The sequence below is a fragment of the Stegostoma tigrinum genome, chromosome 12, assembly GCF_030684315.1.
Source record: "Stegostoma tigrinum isolate sSteTig4 chromosome 12, sSteTig4.hap1, whole genome shotgun sequence".
Lineage (NCBI taxonomy): Eukaryota > Metazoa > Chordata > Chondrichthyes > Orectolobiformes > Stegostomatidae > Stegostoma > Stegostoma tigrinum.
This window is the reverse complement of record NC_081365.1, coordinates 16,328,866-16,348,114: the sequence shown is the minus strand read 5'-3', so window position 1 is coordinate 16,348,114 and position 19,249 is coordinate 16,328,866. Positions and strand designations below refer to the sequence as shown.

At 41.6% G+C, this 19,249-nt stretch overlaps 1 protein-coding gene across 1 annotated transcript in view; it reads right to left on the bottom strand.

The window, feature by feature from the left end:
• The window catches only part of LOC125457234 (cell adhesion molecule DSCAM), a 612,502-nt gene that overhangs the window by 517,479 nt on the left and 75,774 nt on the right, over positions 1–19,249 (bottom strand). Inside the window, exons 2-3 of the mRNA XM_048541184.2 lie at positions 2,976–3,293; positions 214–360 (exon numbers count right to left, since the gene is read on the bottom strand). Coding sequence (XP_048397141.1) covers positions 214–360; positions 2,976–3,293 — 465 coding nt within the window. The remainder of the gene's footprint in view (positions 1–213; positions 361–2,975; positions 3,294–19,249) is intronic.

Below are 19,249 nucleotides of genomic sequence, written 5' to 3'. Positions count from 1 at the left end.
TCTTAACATCAAAGCTGGCCATCAACATGAAATATTAGGTTTGATGATGAAAGATTTTTTGAAAAAAAGCCTTCACTTTTAGTTAATGCATCCACTTGATTATCAATCAGTGTGTGAAAAAGTTTAATATTTGCACACAAACAAAGCATTTTTTTGTTGCATTGAATATTTCTGCTTTAAGGGAGGTACAAAAGAAGCAAAATCTGACCTTACCTGAGACAAGTGAGACCGTGTCTTTCTCCCATGACACTACAGTGATATAAGTCTCTACAGAGGACGGGATAATGCACTTGAAGACTGCTACATTCCCCCGCATGGCTTTCTGGTCCTCTACGCGGACTGTATAGGGCTCTCTTAAAACTGAGGACAAAATTTATAATTGGATTAATGTTGTCAAACAGTACCAATTTTTGTTAAACAACAATATCTATTTGCATTTATACAGCACCTTTAGAATACCAAAATGCTCTAAATTGATACCAATTCAAGTAAAGATGTAACAGCAGACAATGCTGGAGACTCTCAGCAGCATCTGTGGAGTGGGATATATTGTTAACATTTGGAGTGCTCAGAACTGAAAGGGATTGGAAAATGGTGTTGAGAGCAAGGGGAGAGGAGTGAGTGGAACAAGTGGTGTGGGTGCACAGAACAAAAGACAAAGAAAATGCTAGTGGTGGTAATGGATATATTGAGATGGAAAACAGGTGTAAATGGAAGGTTTAAATAGGAGAAAATAGGTCAGTAGTGCAAAAGCAAAATCAACAAAGACGGAAATATGAAGCAGTGTGCCATAATCAAAATGGAGAACAGAGTTCAAGCTGTGAAGTCCTGAAGACTATAAAGTGCCTAAATGGAAAATGAGGTTCCTCCACATCACATTGAACTTAGCTAGACCACTACAGGAAACAGCAGTATGAGAGCAAGGTGGCTTATTGATATGATGATCAACTGCAAATTGGGGTCATTCCTACAAACTGGGGAGGCAATGACCTTGTGGTATTATTGCTGGGCTGTTAATTCAGAGATCCAGGTAATGTTCTGAAGATCCAGGTTTAAATCCCACCAGATGGTGTAAAAATCGAGAATCAAGGGTCTAATAATGACCATGAATCCACTGACAATTGTCAGGAAAAACCCATCTGGTTCACTAATGATCTTTAGGGAAGGAAGTTGCTATCCTTCACCTGGTTCTGCCTGGTTCTGCCTTAACAAGTTGAGGATGTCACTGGCTAGGCCAGCATTTATTGCCCATCCCTAATTGCTCAGATGGTAAGAGTCAACCACATTGCTGTGGGTCTGGAGATTCTGTAAACTTCAAGGGCAAAAGCAACACTTGTGAAGAGATAAATTTTCTCCCATCTGAATCTGAGCTAAACTCGAGGCTGATTTTAACTGAAAGGTAAAGTGGGTAGATTTGTGTGAGAGATGCATGGCAGATGGCTGGGATGTAGTCTGTCAAATCTGTCTCTTGACCCAAACCAGCCTCAATGCTAACCATGTTACAGAGATAGTAGGTACTGCCGATGCTGGGAGAGTCTGAGATAACACGGTGTGAAGCTGGATGAACACTGAATTTCTGAAGAAGTGTCCCGACCCGAAACATTAAGCTTTCCTGCTCCTCTGATGCTGCTTGGCCTGCTGTGTTCTTCCAGCTTCGCACCGTGTTATCTAATTTTCAGTTTCCAACGGAGGCTAAAAGGATGGGCGGGGGGGAAACAATCCCATTCATGGTGAGCAGTGAGAATTTCCAGTCAGATGTGGATGCTGGATTCCTGAATGTCAGGAAAGCTTCAAAGGTTTCCTTAATGCAATGATTATTGGATTGAGAAATTCCTTCTCACCTCCTTCCTGTGAAATCTCCATGATCAAATAGCTCATCACTGGACTCCCCAGTGAATTCCCCACTGTGAGCTTCTCACCCTCACCTTGAGTCCTCAGATCCCAATGCCAAGCTCCAACTTCCCACTCACCTCAGCACAAGGTTTTTTTATTCACTCGCAACTTTTAAACTCTGATTCCTTATGCTCTGACTGTCATTCTGCCCCATTACGCCTCTGCTTTCCTCTGTGAAGCCTATATGGTACATATCTTCAGGTCACTCATCTCTTCCTCCTCACAACCTCGACATCTGAACTTTCTCCATCACCTGGTTTGGCAGTGTCCCTCCACATCAACCCCAATCAACACCTTTCCTATGACTCACACCCATGATAGACCACCTCCCCATCACCCATTTCCAGGATTGACCAAGCAACCCAACATCCCCTACCTCCATGAATAGAGCTTCCTCTTCCACCCAATTCCCAACATTTAAAAATTCCACCAGTTGCTTTGGTGCGATTGAAACTGATCCTGAAAAAATTAGCCTGAGCCTCTGTGACATTGCCATTTCCCATAACTGTTTTCAGTTCTGAGTGCCACACCTTAAGAGAGATGTTCAGGACTTGGAAAGTGGGTAGGAAAGATTTACTAGACATGGACCAATGGTGAGGGAAATTCAGTTTGTGTAGATACTACAGAACTGTGAAGTAGACTGGCCTGTGGCTGATAGCCAGAAGACTCAAATCTGAGATCATTGGGATCAAAGGAAGGAAAATGAGAAAAATTCTTCTCATGCAGCTAGCTTTGATGATCTGGGATACACTGCCTGAAAAAAAATAAGTGAAACAGGATTTAATCATAGTTTGGAAAGTGAGTTAATATAAGTGTAAAAATGAAAAAGTAGTTGGGTTATAGGGAAAAAGTGATAGTGTGGGACTCATTGTGTAGCTCTTGCACAGAGCTGGCGCAGACACAATGAACCAAGTGGCCTTTTTCAGTGCTGTTCAACCCTACTATCCTTACTAAGCAAAAATGCAACCCAAGTGAAGTTCAACATTAAAACAGCCCCGATCCTCATCTAGCATGCAGAGGGTTCCGATTGCAAAAGGACCATTATCGGTCTTGCTATCTAATATGTTCATTATGACACTCACCAGCCTTAATGTGAATATCCTGACTTCTAATTTTCCCTGAAGGATTTTCTGCTGTGCAATAGTACGAATTGTCATGGATCAAGTTATTAAAACTCGAAGGAGGGAAAGGGAAGATCTGGAGAGTGCCATTTGGATGGACGTGTCGGATCCCAGGGACATCGTACATCTCTTCCCCAGTTGCTAGGTACCAACGCAGTGTTGTTGGGGGATTCCCTGATGCAGGGCATGGTAACAATGTCCCCATGGTACTGGCGAAGACTACCTCTTGCAGAGATCCATTGACAAAGTACAAGCTGGATTGCAGATCTTCACTGGCAACTGTAACAAAAATAGATAATTTTACTTGTTTTAAAATATAACAAAAAAAGAAATGAACACTTTTTTGACTTAAAAGGAATCAATTACTTGCTTTATGAGTTGTGACTTGAGTTGAAGGTTGTAGGCATTAATCTTGTTGTATTTTTCCTTCCCTTTGTGATATTACCATCAGATTAAAGAACAGCTTCTTCACCGCTATTGTCAGACTTTTACATGGACCTCTCGTGTATCACAGATGATCTTTCTCTGTGCCTTCTCTGTAGCTTTAACACTAAATTCTGCATTTTGTTTTATTACTCTGATGTACTGATGCAAGGTATGATTTGTCTGGCTAGCATGCAACATTATACTTTTCACTGTATCTCAAATTATATGACAATAATAAATCAGGTCCAATCAAATCAAATATAAACATCAAGGCACCAAGCACACATATGAGATTGGTTCACACAAAAATACTTAAATTCATTTACTAAGGATTTGAGAAGTTGGTACCAGTTTAATACAGTTGGGGATCTTGTCGACATGTCTGAGCTGGAAGCTTTCCTCAGGTCAAATCATCATTCCACCTGAATTACATGACACTTTGCATCATTGCCCCTCTTAGTATTTCTGTAGGAAACATCACCACATCCATTTGAAGATGTACTGCAACAAGTCACACTGCAGGTTGTCAGGCTGCTTTACCAGCCGGGGAGTTTCTACTGAGGTTGGTGGGACGAACACAGGCAAAGCTTGGAGGGGGAAGCCAGATTATCAGTGGCTGCCAGCGCAGGTCTATGTTGGCAACCGGTGGAGTAGGACTCAAACGGTTTGGGGGGAAGTGCGGAGGGGTGGGAGATGAGTGGAAGGAAGCGAGTTTGGGAGGCTTGGTCACCTTGAGAGACCTGAAGATGAAGATTGAAGTTAAAGGTTGGAGTGTTGTGGGAAGCTGGTTGAATAAGTAATTTACATTTGAGGTAAACCCAGCTATAATTATATGCCGTTTCCTGGTGGGGAGAGAGACTTGTGGATGTGAGTTTGCTCGCTGAGCTGGAGGGTTCATTTTCAGACGTTTCGTTACCATTCTAGGTAACATCATCAGTGAGCCTCCAACGAAGTGCTGGTGTTATGTCCCACTTTCTATTTATCTGGTTAGGTTTCCTTGGGTTGGTGATGTCATTTCCTGCGTCGGTGATGTCATTTCCTGTTCTTTTTCTCAGGGGATGGTAGATTGGCTCCAAATCAATGTGTTTGTTGATGGAATTCTGGTTGGAATGCCATGCTTCTAGGAATTCTCGTGCGTGTCTCTGTTTGGCTTGTCCTAGGATGGACGTGTTGTCCCAATCAAAGTGGTGTCCTTCCTCATCTGTATGTAAGGATATGAGTGATAGTGGGTCATGTCGTTTTGTGGCTAGTTGATGTTCATGTATCCTGGTGGCTAGCTTTCTGCCAGTTTGTCCAATGTAGTGTTTTGGACAAACTGGCAGAAAGCTAGCCACCAGGATACATGAACATCAACAAAACACTACATTGGACAAACTGGCAGAAAGCTAGCCACCAGGATACATGAACATTAACAAAACTCTTGTGATAAATTTCTAATTAATGAATACCTTCATTAAAGTAAACTGATACTATTATTAAAGGGCTCTAGTATTGCAATGGTAGCATCCCTGCACCTAGGTGAAGAGGCTTCAAGTTCCATCCATTTCAGAGGCATGCAATAAGATCTCAGGACAGGTTGAGTATGAAAACATGTTTAAAGGGATCAGTAACACATGTATGCCTGGTGCTCAGGAAGCCTGGCTAAAAGTCATTACATTTAGAAACTGAATAGAAAAGATGCACATGTCCACATTGGCATATTTAAAATTATAGCCCATCACATTGAATCAGATTGGTCACCCAGCCTCCTTCTGGCCTCAGTTTAAAGCAGAAATGAGCAGGATGGAGACGGGGTTTGTATCACAAAATGGTTCAAGGATTTTAATACCCATCAACTGACCCAAACCCACCTACTAAATCAGTTTACATTGGATCCTGCGTTTATTTATTTGGATGGCAGGGGAGTTAAGGGAAAGGAATTTAGATGAAGATAAAATCTAATTACATCAAGCAATACCATTTTCCAGAAACTAAACCCAATAAGAGTCAACTCGCCAGGTTCCTGCATGACACAAAATAAATAAATAAACTAAAAACAACAAGTGAGCTTGTATTACTGGAAATTGATAAACAGATAATGACTGTAAATTGCTGATTAAAGTTTGGAGACTTATACCTGTACAATACATTAATATGTGGCAAGGTGAGTGGATTTTCCTGCAATTTATCCTTGTGTCCATTTGGTGCCAACTGGTGACAAGTTGTGACCAGTTTTGAGATCACAGCTCAGTCCCAGATGAATTTTTACCCCAAGGCATCCTTCTTGTGGCGCCTGGGTACTACCTCTTGCCTCATTTTACATAATCTGCTAAGGCAGACTGAAATTCTGAAGTTCACAGGATTGAGCAGGGGCCCCTGGACGGACTCAGGCTAACTCATAAGCTACATCAACAATGGGTCTCCACAGGAGGGAGAATGCCTCACAGAAACAAAGATAGCTCTGAGAAAGTAGCTTTGAGAATGCAGGAGTTGCATTCTTCACTGTTTGTTCAATAATGCATGCTGGATAGTACTTTGTACTGCAGGCTCTTCCTTTAGGCATTCCTTCTCTTTTAATTAATATTTCAGCAAATATTTGGAGGACGAACAATGGAATATCATAAAAGGTACACAGAGCTGAAGCACCATAAATAATACAGTGGCGGTTATTTCGAGTGAATTAAGGTCTGCAAATATAGCTAGCCAGCCATCAAATCCAATGTTACTATGACTCTGGTTCACTTTTGATTAAAACATTGCCACTTTCCAAGTTTCATCTCAAGGAAGATGCGAGGCTTTGGTGCCTATTTTAAACAGCGTTTGAGGAGAGCTAGGGAAAGGCAGTGTGGGCGAAATATCATGCCAGGCTCTCATTAATATATTTCAGACACTTTCCTGAACCTGACAAGAGTGATTGTGGGCCAGTGGGTGTGTGCCGGGAGATGGTCGGAATGGACCATTGGGAAGAGGCTGTGGCATTTCTGGTAATTGTATCCAGTGAATAGGAATCCCAAATGCGATGGGGAAAGAAATTGGATTCTGATATGGCCTCCAGGAGCCAGAAAACCAGTCTTACTCCTTTTGACCCACAAAGACATCATCTTAAAAATAAATTGCGGGCCACACAAATCCTTTAATCAGAGCAGAAGTGAGCAGACTAGTCTTTACAGGAGGGACCCATCTTACAGAGGGGTTGTGAATATTTTGGGGGTTGAGGGTAGGGAATAATATGGTGAGGCCATACAAGGAATTTGCTGCAGCCTCCCTCCTCCGGCACCAGCAACCTCATCAGCCAGGGCCTGTAAAACTTTGCTTACAGAGAAATGAAAACGAATAGCATAGACGGCCCTTAAGTGGAAGTTCAATAATCATGGAATCCCTACAGTGTGGAAGCAGGCCATTCGGCCCATTGTGTCCACACCAACCCTCCGAACAGCATCCCAATCAACCTTATCCCTCCGATCCTGCATTTCCCATGGCCAACTACTTATCCAGCACATCTTTGGACTGTGGGAGGAAACTGGAGCACTCAGAGGACACCCACACAGACACGGAGAGAAACTGCAAACTCCACACAGACAGTCATTGATGGGTAGTATCAAGCCTGGGCCCCTGCCTCTGTGAGGCAGCAGTGCTAACCATTGAGCCCTAAATACATGACTATGAAAGCAATAGGGAGACATGCTTAGTGACTGGAATGACACATCATAAGAGGAAGCTTCAATGGAGCATGAGCAGATTTATTAGCCTGAATGGCCTGTTTCTGTACTGTAATCTACACAGAAGGGGCATGATTTGAATTAGCAAGTGTATGTTCCATTTGCAATAAACTAAAAATCAGTGATTATTTTTCTGTCTACCAGATCACTTGCAGTGATTGTAATGTCAAACTTCCAACAGGTAGTTTTGGAACTTTTCTATACACTGTATAGGCTTTATATCACTTAGTCATGCATGGAAACTGTAAACAAAGACTCAAAAATTGTTAAACTAATTTAATCATTATCTGAGCTCTTAGAATCTAGAGCTGGAACAGCTAAAATGCAGTGATAGTCGAAAAACGGAAGATAAATTTCCTTGGAACATGTCCAAACAGTGACTAATAAATATGAGATTATCCACTTTGCTAGCAAAACCAGGAAGGCAGATTATAATCTGAATGGAGATAGATTGGGAATGGAAGAGCTACAATGAGACCTGGGTGTTTTTGTACAGCAGTCTCTGAAAGTAAGAATGAGGTTTTGCAGGGCAGTGAAGAATGAAACAGGACTGTTGGCCTTCATAGTGAGAAAATTTGAATAAAATAGCAGGGATTACAGGCAGCAATTACAGAAAGTTCATAGCATTCCTACAGCATGGAAACAGGCCTTTCAGTCCAACCCTCTGAAGATCATCCCATACAGATCCAAACTCCCTACACTACCATGCATTTCCTAATCCACCCAAGTTTTGAACTGCGGGAAGAAATCACAGCCAACCTGCACAGACACAGGGAGTACATGCAAACTCCAACAGGCAGTCAGCCGAGGCTAGAATCAAACCTGGGACCCCGACTCTGCAAGCCACTGTGCCACCCACAATTGTGCAGGCCTTTGGAAAGACTATACCTGGAATAATGGCATGTAGTTTTGTGCTCCTAGCAGGTTGGTCAGCCTGATTCCTGGGATGGCAGGACTGACATATGATGTGAGACCAGATCAATTATGGCTATCTTCACTGAAGCTTAGAAAAATGAAAAACGGTCTGATAGAACATAGAACATTAGAACATAGAACATTACAGCACAGTACAGGCCCTTCGGCCCTCAATGTTGTCCCGACCTGTCATACCGATCTCAAGCCCATCTAACCTACACTATTCCATGTACGCCCATATGCTTATCCAATGACAACTTAAATGTACCTAAAGTTGGCGAATCTACTACCATTGCAGGCAAAGCATTCCATTCCCTTACTACTCTCTGAGTAAAGAAACCACCTCTGACATCTGTCCTATATCTTTCACCTCTTAATTTAAAGGTATGCCCCCTTGTGCTTGCCGTCACCATCCTGGGAAAAAGGCTCTCCCTATCCCCCCTATCTAACCCTCTGATTATTTTATATGTTTCAAGTCACCTCTCAACCTTCTTCTCTCTAACGAAAACAGCCTCAAGTCCCTCAGCCTTTCCTCGTAAGACCTTCCATCCATACCAGGCAACATCCTAGTAAATCTCCTCTGCACCCTTTCCAAAGCTTCCACATCCTTCTTATAATGCAGTGACCAGAGCTGTACGCAATACTCCAAGTGCGGCCACACCAGAGTTTTGTACAGCTGCATGCAGCATAAGCTCTTGGTTCCGGAACTCGATCCCTCTATTAATAAAAGCTAAAACACTGTGTGCCTTCTTACCAGCTCTGTCAACCTGGGTGGCAACTTTCAAGGATCTGTGTACATGGACACTGAGATCCTCTGCTCAGCTACACTACCAAGAATCTTACCATTAACTTTGCCTTCCGGTTACACCTACCAAAGTGCATCACCTCATATTTGTCTGCATTAAACTCCATTTGCCACCTCTCAGCTCAGCTCTGCAGCTTATCTATGTCTCTCTGCAACCTACAGCATCCTTCGTCACTATCCACAACTCCACCGACCTTAGTGTCGTCTGCAAATTTACTAACCCATCCTTCTACACCCTCATCCAGGTCATTTATAAAAATGACAAACAGCAGTGGACCCAAAACCGACCCTTGCGATACACCACTAGTAACTGGTCTCCAGGATGAACATTTCCCATCAACTACAACCCTCTGTCTTCTTTCAGCAAGCCAATTTCCGATCCAAACTGCTATATCTCCCACAATCCCATTCCACCGCATTTTGTACAACAGCCTATTGTGGGGAACCTTATCAATGGGGATATATAAAATTCTAACAGGACTAGGCAGGGGAAAACAGAGGTGGAAGGAAGTTTCTGATTATCAGTGGGACCGTCAGAACCAGAGTTTAATGAAATAGGCCATTTAAGACTGAATTGAGGAGAGATTTCTCCACACACAGAATTTTGAGCCTGAGAAATTCTCTGCCACAGAAAATGGTTGAGGCCAAAATATCTAACACTTTCAAGAAGAAGTTAGATACAGTTCTGAGGGCTAAAGGGATCAAAGGGTAGGCAGAGACAGTGGAACAGGATATTGATCATATTGAATGATGGAGCAGGCTCGTAGGGCTGAAGAGCATACTCTTGATCCTATTTTCTCTATCCTTGAACTTCAATAGATAGCTAGCTGATGAAAAATCATATCTGAATCTTTTTTTTATCTACTCTCTTTCAAATGTTGATTCACCTGAAGTTATTCCTATTATTTTTTACCCGACACATAAAGTTTCTCAATGAATCAGTTAGTAACATAAATAATTATGCAATAGACCTAAACAAAACAGTCAAAATTTAATGGTTACTTGCAACCTCTATAGTCTTGCCCATAATGTGTTCAGCAACATTTTTCCATCATGAATGGTCACTTGCTCGTATAGAATTTAGATGTTGCTGAAAAAGACACATCTTCATAGAATCCCTGCAGTGTGGAAGCAGGCCATTTGGCTCAGCAAGTCCACATCGAACCTGCAAAGACCATCCCATCCAGACCCATCCTATCCCTGTAAACCTGCATTTCCCATGAGCAATCCAACTAACCTGCACATCCCTGGGCGCTATGAGCAACTTGGCACAGCCAATCCACCTAACCTGCACATATTTGGACTACAGGAGGAACCCAGAGCACCCAGAGGAAACCCACACAGACCTGGGGAGAATGCGCAAACTCCACAGAGACAGACATCCAAGAATCATACCCAGGTCCTTGGTGCTATGAGGCAGCAGTGCTAACCACTGAGTCACCACGCCACCCCTATTTTGTTGATGATTTTAATCTTGGACTCATCATGACACTTCACAAGAATATCAATTCAAGGGGGAAACAAACATTTATATTGCCTGAGTGGAGAATACCTCGGGCGACTGTCTGTGTGGAGTTTGCACATTCTCCCTGTGTCTGTGTGGGTGCTCCAGTTTCCTCCCACAGTCCAAAGATGTGCAGGCTAGATGGATTGGCCATGCTAAATTGCCCATAATGTTCAGAGGTGTGTGGGTTATAGGGGGATGGGTCTGGGTGGGATGCTTCAAGGGGCGGTGTGGACTTGTTGGGCCGAAGGTCCTGTTTCTACACTGTAGGGAATCTAATCTAATCTAATCTAATTAGTTGGTAATTGTTCGAGGCATTACCTTAGAGAATGCTCCCAATACCGATGAGTGACAATTAACTGCCAAATTTTGTTTAAATTTTAAACCAGACAGGCCAATTCTGATTTAGTCAGGAATTGCCTTCAGGAATGAACCAGCAAATGGCTATCGCATGTTTTGCTGAGCTGAAAAAGGAACAGTGTGTGTACCTGTCCTTGCTATCTGCAAAGAACAGGGCCTTATGTACGAATATATGTGCCTTCCAGTACACACAAATACACACTATGAGTGCACCTGACAATCCTAAATTGTCACTTTAATTCATCATAGACTCAGGATTATTCAGCAAATGCTTCCCAATTGCAGAAGTGATTCTTATGCTGAATTGGTCAAAGGTTCAGGTGAATTGTTATGCTTTTTACATTTGTGAAGAACGTACAGGATTTGCATATTGTTTGCATTGCAGTGTCCATGTGTACACTTGGTATTTCTAGCCCATTCATCAATGTACCACTTAAGGAAATCATAAATACTTGCTCTGCAGCACTGTACCATGGCAACCTTAACTTGTTACTGCGTATTCATTGAACGTATGAACTCAGAAACTCATGCAGTTGAGTTCAGTTTTCATGACACTGTGTATACCCAAATAGGTGGCATTGTCCATGAAATAACCTCTAGACCCAGCTTGCTCCATAAGAAAGTTGTTTTTGATGGAATGATACATAATCGCCTATCCCTTGCCAGTATTTAGATGATATATTTGCAACTGCACGTAAATATTTTGTTACTTATCTTACCAGGCTCTATCCTACGCTTGAATTCACACTGGAGATGGAACAGTCAAATGAACTCCCTCTCCTTGTGGTAGTAGTTGAGAAATTAGCCGCAAGGTTCTCCATTGTCATTAAGCTACCTTCACTGGTCAGTATATACACTGAGATTCCTAGCTTCACACGCGATAAGATGGGCCTTAGCAGCAACCTTAAAATAGGCTTAAAGCCTCATGCAAGCTTCATGCTTAAATAGAGCGTATACTGGCTACCCTGATCAAATCATTTCTCAAAATATGTTGCGTAAGCTCACATAAGGCCCTAAGACTAGTCGTCCTGAAAAGTTCACAGGCTATTTCAGATTCCTTCGTCAAAGTAGGGGATCTCTAAAATTTGAAAAATAGATGAAGTTGCTAGACACATTTAAGTGACTCTTGGGTAGGCATATGGATGATAGTATAATGTAGGGTAGTTTGATCTTAGTAGGATAATAGGTCGGCACAACATCATGGGCCAAAGGGCCTGTACTGTGCTGTACAGTTCCAAATTCTGTGTTCTATTGAGTAGTGAGAAAGGTAATATTCACCACAGGATGCTGCTGTCCTGCCTAACACACATATGAGTAGTGTGGTATGTGAATTTCAGTGCTGTTGTGATGCTAGGTATCAAGGCCTTATATCCAAAAGATTGGTAATAGTACCAAACAGCATTTGCTGGTTGCAACAAACAAGGTAATGATGCACCCAAATTGTTGAGACTTACAAAATACAGAACACAATGTCCAAGTTAAATGTGATTCAGTAATTAGACAGCATTTGCTGGGCAATCCCGAATGACAAAGAATTCCACTATTGACTAATTTAGGATTGACAGGGGAAGTGATGGCCTGGTGGTATTGTTGCTGGACTGTTAAACCAGAGACCCAGATAATGTTCTGGGGATCCGGGTTTGAATCCCACCACAGCGGATGGTGGAATTTGAATTCAATAAAAATATCTGAAATTAAGAATGTAATGATTACTGTGAATCCATTGTTGATTGTTGGAAAAACCCATCTGGCTCACTAATATTCTTTAGGGAAGGAAACTGCCATCTTTACCTGGTCTGGTCTACATATAACTCCAAGCCCACAGCAATGTGGCTGACTATTAACTGGCCTCTGGACAATTAGAGATGGGCAATAAATGCTGCCTAGCTAGCGATGCCCTCATCCCCTAAATGAATAAATAATAAAGACATGTGCTAGAGTTATACTAATACACAAGGCCAGTTTTTTTTACAGTGACAGATGGAAATGTATACACACTGTACTTGCTTCAACTCAACGAAACAAGTAGCCATTCAGTGGCTCGCTTCTCAATGTGGTCCCCTGTCCAATCAGATTTAAACTGTCCGATTTAAAAGTAAATCAAAACCCGGCAGTTAACTGTCAATCATGATTAATGAATATATTCTCCGTCGTAAAACCACTTTCCATCTGGGTCCACTTGCCAACTAATCAGCAATCTTCTTTCATGTAGTATAAGTGTTAGTTTTCCCCCTCAAGTTAACAATTTTTGCAAGTTGCCCTGATGAGTCCAAGAAAAGCTTCAACAAAATATGTCTTTTTTTAAACGCTACTCCTCAATTGCTAGTCATAAGATCCAAACGAGAAGATTGAGTTCACAACGGCCATGTTTGCTGTCATTTTGTTTGTTATTTTCCCTAAAGATTCAACATCCACATAGGAATTAAAAGGGAATAAAAGTATGAAAAGATTGCTGGTTGAAAAAATGATAACATTTTCTTTGCCAGCATCCAACTTGTTTTTTCAATACCATCATGAATGCTTTTGTTTCAAGACACCAGGCTATTTCAAAATCCTGGGCATTGTTTAGATTTTACTTCACCGAGCCGTTCAAGAGAACCAGCAGGAACATGCACAATTTGCAAAATTTCTCAATGGTGAGACTTTTTTTTAGTAAAAGGCCGGTGAAGATTTATTATCTTTCCCCTACTGTTCCGAAAAGAATTTGAAATAAAACAGGGATTTAATTCTTAATGCTTTATCTAGTCTGCACAAGCAGCACTTCGACAGTACCTGTAATTTATAGCAGCTATGGCCTTTGTTGAAATTTAGAAATGTTAGCTTGCTTCACTAACAGAGTCAGAAAGCTATGGGTTCAAGTCCTGCGACAGAATGTAAGCATACAATCCAGACTGACACTTCAGTGCAGTAATACAGGAGTGCAGCATTGTACAGATCTGGCTACTGCATTGGGCTGACAAACACCCATATGCTGTACACTTCAAATCAGCCTGAACTTTCTGTTTTCTTACAAATCTGTCAAAATAAAATGATCAGCAAACTTGAAATGTAAGTTGATATTCTTTGTCATAAAAAAAACTGTTCGGCCAAACCAATCACCAAGGTGCCATCTGCCCCCTCAAGAGGACATTAAAATACCCATGGTGCTATTTGTTGAAGACCAGAGGAAAATTTTGTTCTGATCTAGCACTTATTAAGCTATTAAGTGACTGAAAACGTCCAACTGCATTCAGCATAACCCATTTATTTCAGATTTAGCCTAGTCACCCGATCAGTGGTTATCCCCAAACCCACTAATCTTACAGATTGCATTTTGAGGTTTAAGTAGTGAAGACAAACTACATAGTGTATTGTGCAGAAGGGCTCTTGTGGCTCAATGGTAGCGTCCCTGCTCCAGAGGTTACATATTAGTTTCCCCTCAAATGGACTTATGCTATTCCACATGCTGGTGCGTTCCATATTCTTGTGCCTCTCTGGGCAAATAGATTACCTTTCAGCTGTCAAGCTATACAAGAGAAAACATCAAATTTCTCTCAGTTTTATCGAATGAAGATCTCTATGATGGTCTCTATTCACCATTCCTGAGCCAGGACTGGCGCTGTGAAGACACTTGAATGAGTAACTATGCCAGGACACCACTGGTAAATTGGAGGTGGGCTACAGGTGGCCCAGGGGTGATACTTTATTGCTACCTGCATATTTAATGAGTTCAATGAATCCATTATTCAAGAAACACAATGGCACTGAGTAAATTAGGAGGATTCTGCTCTCTGAGTACAAGATGCCAAGTCATGTAACGCTCCAGTTAATTGGCATGTGCAGCAGTGACTGGGAGCAATGTGCGGTACCACTGTTCGATTAGCTGTAAAAATATCATGGCAGAAGCCGTAAAGTTAACCTTAAAAACATGCATAACTCATTTTCACTTCATTCAGACTGCAAGAGAATCAATACATCACCAGCACACATAAGAGATCTATCCTGTATCTAGCTCTTTTCCCATAATGGGAAATAAAATGAAACATGGTGGATCTGATGGAGCAGAAGCCAAGGATGTAAGTCCCTACAGTGTAAGTGAGTGAGGAAAATTATATTGCGATGGGTGAGTTACAATCATTGTTTCCTCACACCTTGTGATTACGAATCAGAAGAACATTCCAAATTCTACATACTTTTAATTAAATTTTCATGACAGACCTCTGCAGCAGGTGGAATTTGAATCTGGTCCTTCTTTCTCAGAGGTAGGGACACTATCACTGCACCTGAAATGCCCATTCCAAATTCTAATCTGAAAACAACGTCACACTGATTTAAGTAAGGATGTAGAGTTCTTCTGTTTTGTTCAGAAAATATCTCGAGTGAACTCATTTCCTCAATGCATAAATTTGATGACAGAACTTTTAAAAACACAAACCCCCAATCTGCACACTTCGCTGCCTCAACAGTAGGCATGAGTCTTTCCAAATGATATCCTTATTCTAAAACAGCACTCATCAAACAATCAGGCAGCTGGAAGCATCCAACTGCATTAAACAGAACCCATTTATTTCACATTTACTTTGCTTCTTGCTCATGTCATTTATTGTAACCTTGTGAAATTATGCTTACAGAAAAGCAAATAAAACAGGAGCCAGGAGGCCTCTGTTACTACCCAGTTCTTCACAAGATTGGATGGAGGATCAAAGTAAGGAAGACTTGCCACAATTAAACAGGACTGTGGTGAGACTGCATCTGAAGTGCTGTGTACAGTTTCCCTTCCTTTATTTAAGGAAGGACATAATTGCATTAGAAGTAATTCAGATCAGGTTTACTTGGCTGATTCCTGAGTTGAAAGGGTTGTCTTCTGGGCCTAAACCCATTGGAATTTAGAAGAACGACAGGTGGACTTTTGAAATATATAAGATAGGGATGCGAATGCATCAAACAGCGCTGAAGCAGTTTACTGGAACAGTTGCAGGTTTGAGTTACTTCAGCTATGAGGATACATGTTGGGGCTGTTCTCCTCGGAGAGAAGGCTAAAATGAGACCTGGCCAAAATCATGAATGGGCTAGACAGGGTAGAGATGGGGTAACTGATCCCCCTAGTAAACACAACAAAAATGACTGCACAGTAGCTCAGTGATTAGCGCTGCTAACTCACAGCACCAGGGACCCAGGTTCAACTTCACCCTCAGGTGACTGTGTGGAACAAAAACAGGAGTTGCTGGAGAAGCTCAGCAGATCTGGCAGCATCTGTGAAGGAAAAAAACAGAGTTAACTTTTCGGGTCCGGTGACCTTTCCTCAGGACTGTGTGGAAGTTGCACATTCTCTCCGTGTCTGTGTGCGTCTCCTCCAGGGGCTCTAGTTGCCTCCCACAGTTCAAAGATGCACAGATTAGCAGGATTGGCCATGCTGAATTGCCATTAGTGTCTGGGGATGTGCAGGTCTGGTGGATTAGCAATGGGAAATATAGGGATAGGGTAGGGGAATAGGTCTGTATGGGATGCTTTTTGGCGGGTCAGTTTGGACTTAACGGGCTGAATGGTCTGATTCCACGCCAAAGGGATTCTATGATTAAAACAAGAAAGCATAGAGTTATAGTGAGCAACAAAACAATGTGAAGTGAGGGTATAATTTCTCAGTCAGTGAGTAGATAGGGTATGGAAAGCATTGCCTCGAAATGTAGTGGAGACAGTTTCGATGGAGAAACATTCAACAAGGCATTGGATGACTATTTTGATAAAGATAATGAGCAAGAATATGGGGACAAAGCAAGTGAATAGCACTAGGTAATGCTTACTTAACGAGACAGTAAAGGCACGATGGGCAGAAGGGCCTCATTTTTTTTCATTGTTACTCTTCTGTGATTCTGTGACCTTGAGGTGATTAGATGGGCTATATGCCGAAAGAATGTTTCCCCTTGTGGATCAGTGGAGAACTGCGAGGTACAGTTGATAAATTAGTGGTCTCCCATTAAGACTGAGATGAGGAGAAATGTTTTCTGTCAGAGGGTTGTTGGTCTTCGGAATTTGTTCCAGAGATGATGGAAGCTTGAATATATCTGATGTTCTTTTATCAACAAGGCAGTGAAGGCTTGTAGGAAGTTGCAGGGGGCAACGAGAAAAATGCAATTAACGCTACAATATTATCATATTATCATATTATCCAGAAGCTTATCAAATGGTGGAGCAGGCTGCAAGGGTTTATTCCAGCTCCTAACTCTTGTGTGCTGCAAATGGCCTAAAATCTTGAGTTGGCAACTGATAGGAAACTGCATTTTCCTTTGCCAACCTTTCAGTCATGTTGCCTCCTGAACAAGATATGACCCTCATATGGGCAATCATCCATGGACAGGAAGGTAAGTATAGTGGGCTCCACAGTTCTAATACACAACAATGACTCATTCCAGGCTCAGTTCCAACTCTTAACATTAGGTTTCAATGACATAATAAGTCAGTGGTGCAAAGTAAAACCATAAAAACCAAAAGAACTGTGGATGCTATAAATCAGGAAAAAAACAAAGATGCTGGAAAAGCTCAGCAGGCCTGGCAGCAGCTGTGAAGGAGAAAACAGAGTTAACATTATGCGTCCGGTGGCTGTTCCTCAGAACTTCCAAAACGTTAACTCTGTTTTCTCCTTCAAAATAAAATCATATTCAGACCATTTTGCTGCAAATATAACCCGAAGCAACCTGTACCAAAGCTGCACTGGGCAAGATTGGAATTATATCCCCAACCAATTAAGTACTCTTTTTATGGTTTCAGGCAACTAATGTTGAACTAATGAGGTTGCTTAGGCTGTGGATTGGAAATTTCCTTGCAGGCTCCCGCTTGTAAAATCAAACAACAGATTAAGAATAGCTCTGTTAAGTGTACTGCAACGTTCACTTCATTCTGTAAACAGTACACCTCCATCTCAATTATAGAAAAGCTCTCTTCTCATGTGACAATTTGCCACTTTCAGCAATTAGTGACAGGTTAGGGATGCTTTAAAAAAAAGGGTCATTTCATCAAAGAAAAAGGTTAAGTTTGTGCAAACTACTGCCATCATTTTTATCAACTCAGTCTGGGTTAGACTTGAATCAATACCTCACAAGTAGAAAACTAGTTTCTGACCCATAGAGGTTGACGTGCTCAGGTACACTCTTATTGGTGCAATGACATTATAGCAATTTTTGGGGTAAAGTTTCAAACCCATGCTGATTAAGACCAGTGGTATGACATTAATGTATTACATACTGCCTGGGGTGAATGATGCATGTTGTGTCATGCAACATTTTATACATAATCCTGGAACTAAGATACTCAGTAATGGGTTGGCTGCAATAATCACATTTCAGTATCCGAACAAGATGAGGCGTTGTTATTATTGATCTGTGGTTCCACACCATGTATCCACTTTTGCTGTATTTCCTTAATATATAAATTGGGCTGTATCTTGCCAAAGCATGAGCACGTAATGTTACAGATTTGGCTTTATCAATCAAACAGACATTTATTAAGCAAAATAAATTAACATAAAATACAGTAAATCAGACTATTAACTTATAACACCAACTGAAAGGTTTTTACACACATGGCAAAAAACAATACAATTAATTAAAGTAAAACTTCCTTTATTGACCACAAAAGCACCGTTTGCACAGGTAGAGTGTCATAGAGCTGTACGGCGAGGAAACAGACCCTTTGGCCCAACTTATCCATGCCAACCAGATATCCAAAACTGAACTAGTCCCATTTGCCAACATTTGGCCCATATTCCCCCTAAACCCTTCCTATTCATGCACCTGTCGAAATGCCTTTTAAATGTTGTTATTCCTCTACCATTTCCTCTAGCAGCTAATTTCATACATGCACCACCCTCTGTGTGAAAAATTGTGCTTTAGGACCCTTTTAAATCTTTCGCCTCTCACCCTTAAACCGACGTTCTCTCATTTTAGAGTCCCCTACCTTGGGAAAAAGGCCCTGGCAGCTCACCTTATCCATACCCCTCATGACTTTATAAACATCTATAAGGTCACTCCTCAGCCTCTGACATTGCAGGGTAAAAAGTCCCAGCCTATCCAACCTCTCCTTACAGCCCAAACCCTCCAGACCAGCAACATTCTTTTTAATTGTTTCTGTTCCCTTTTTGTTTAACAACATCTTTACTATGGCAGGGCGACTAGAATTGTACATAGTATTTCAAAAGTGGCCTCATCAATATCTTGTGCAGTCACAATATGATATCCTACCTTCTACACTCAATGCTCTGTCCAATAAAGGCAAGCATACCAACCACCTCCTTTGTCATCCTGTCTACCTGTAATGCCACTTCCGAGGAACTACGTACCTGTACCCCTAGGTCCATCCATTGAGCCACCTGGGGCCACAGATTAACTGTGTAAGGTTGCCTTACCAAAATGCAACACATTGCATTTATCTAAACTAAACGTCTTGCCCCATTGGCCCATCTGATCAAGATTTGTCTCACACCCAAAAGAAAATCTCTTTTCCTACCACCTCAGTCTGGAAAATCAGATGGCTTCTTCATGGAGTTTTCACACAT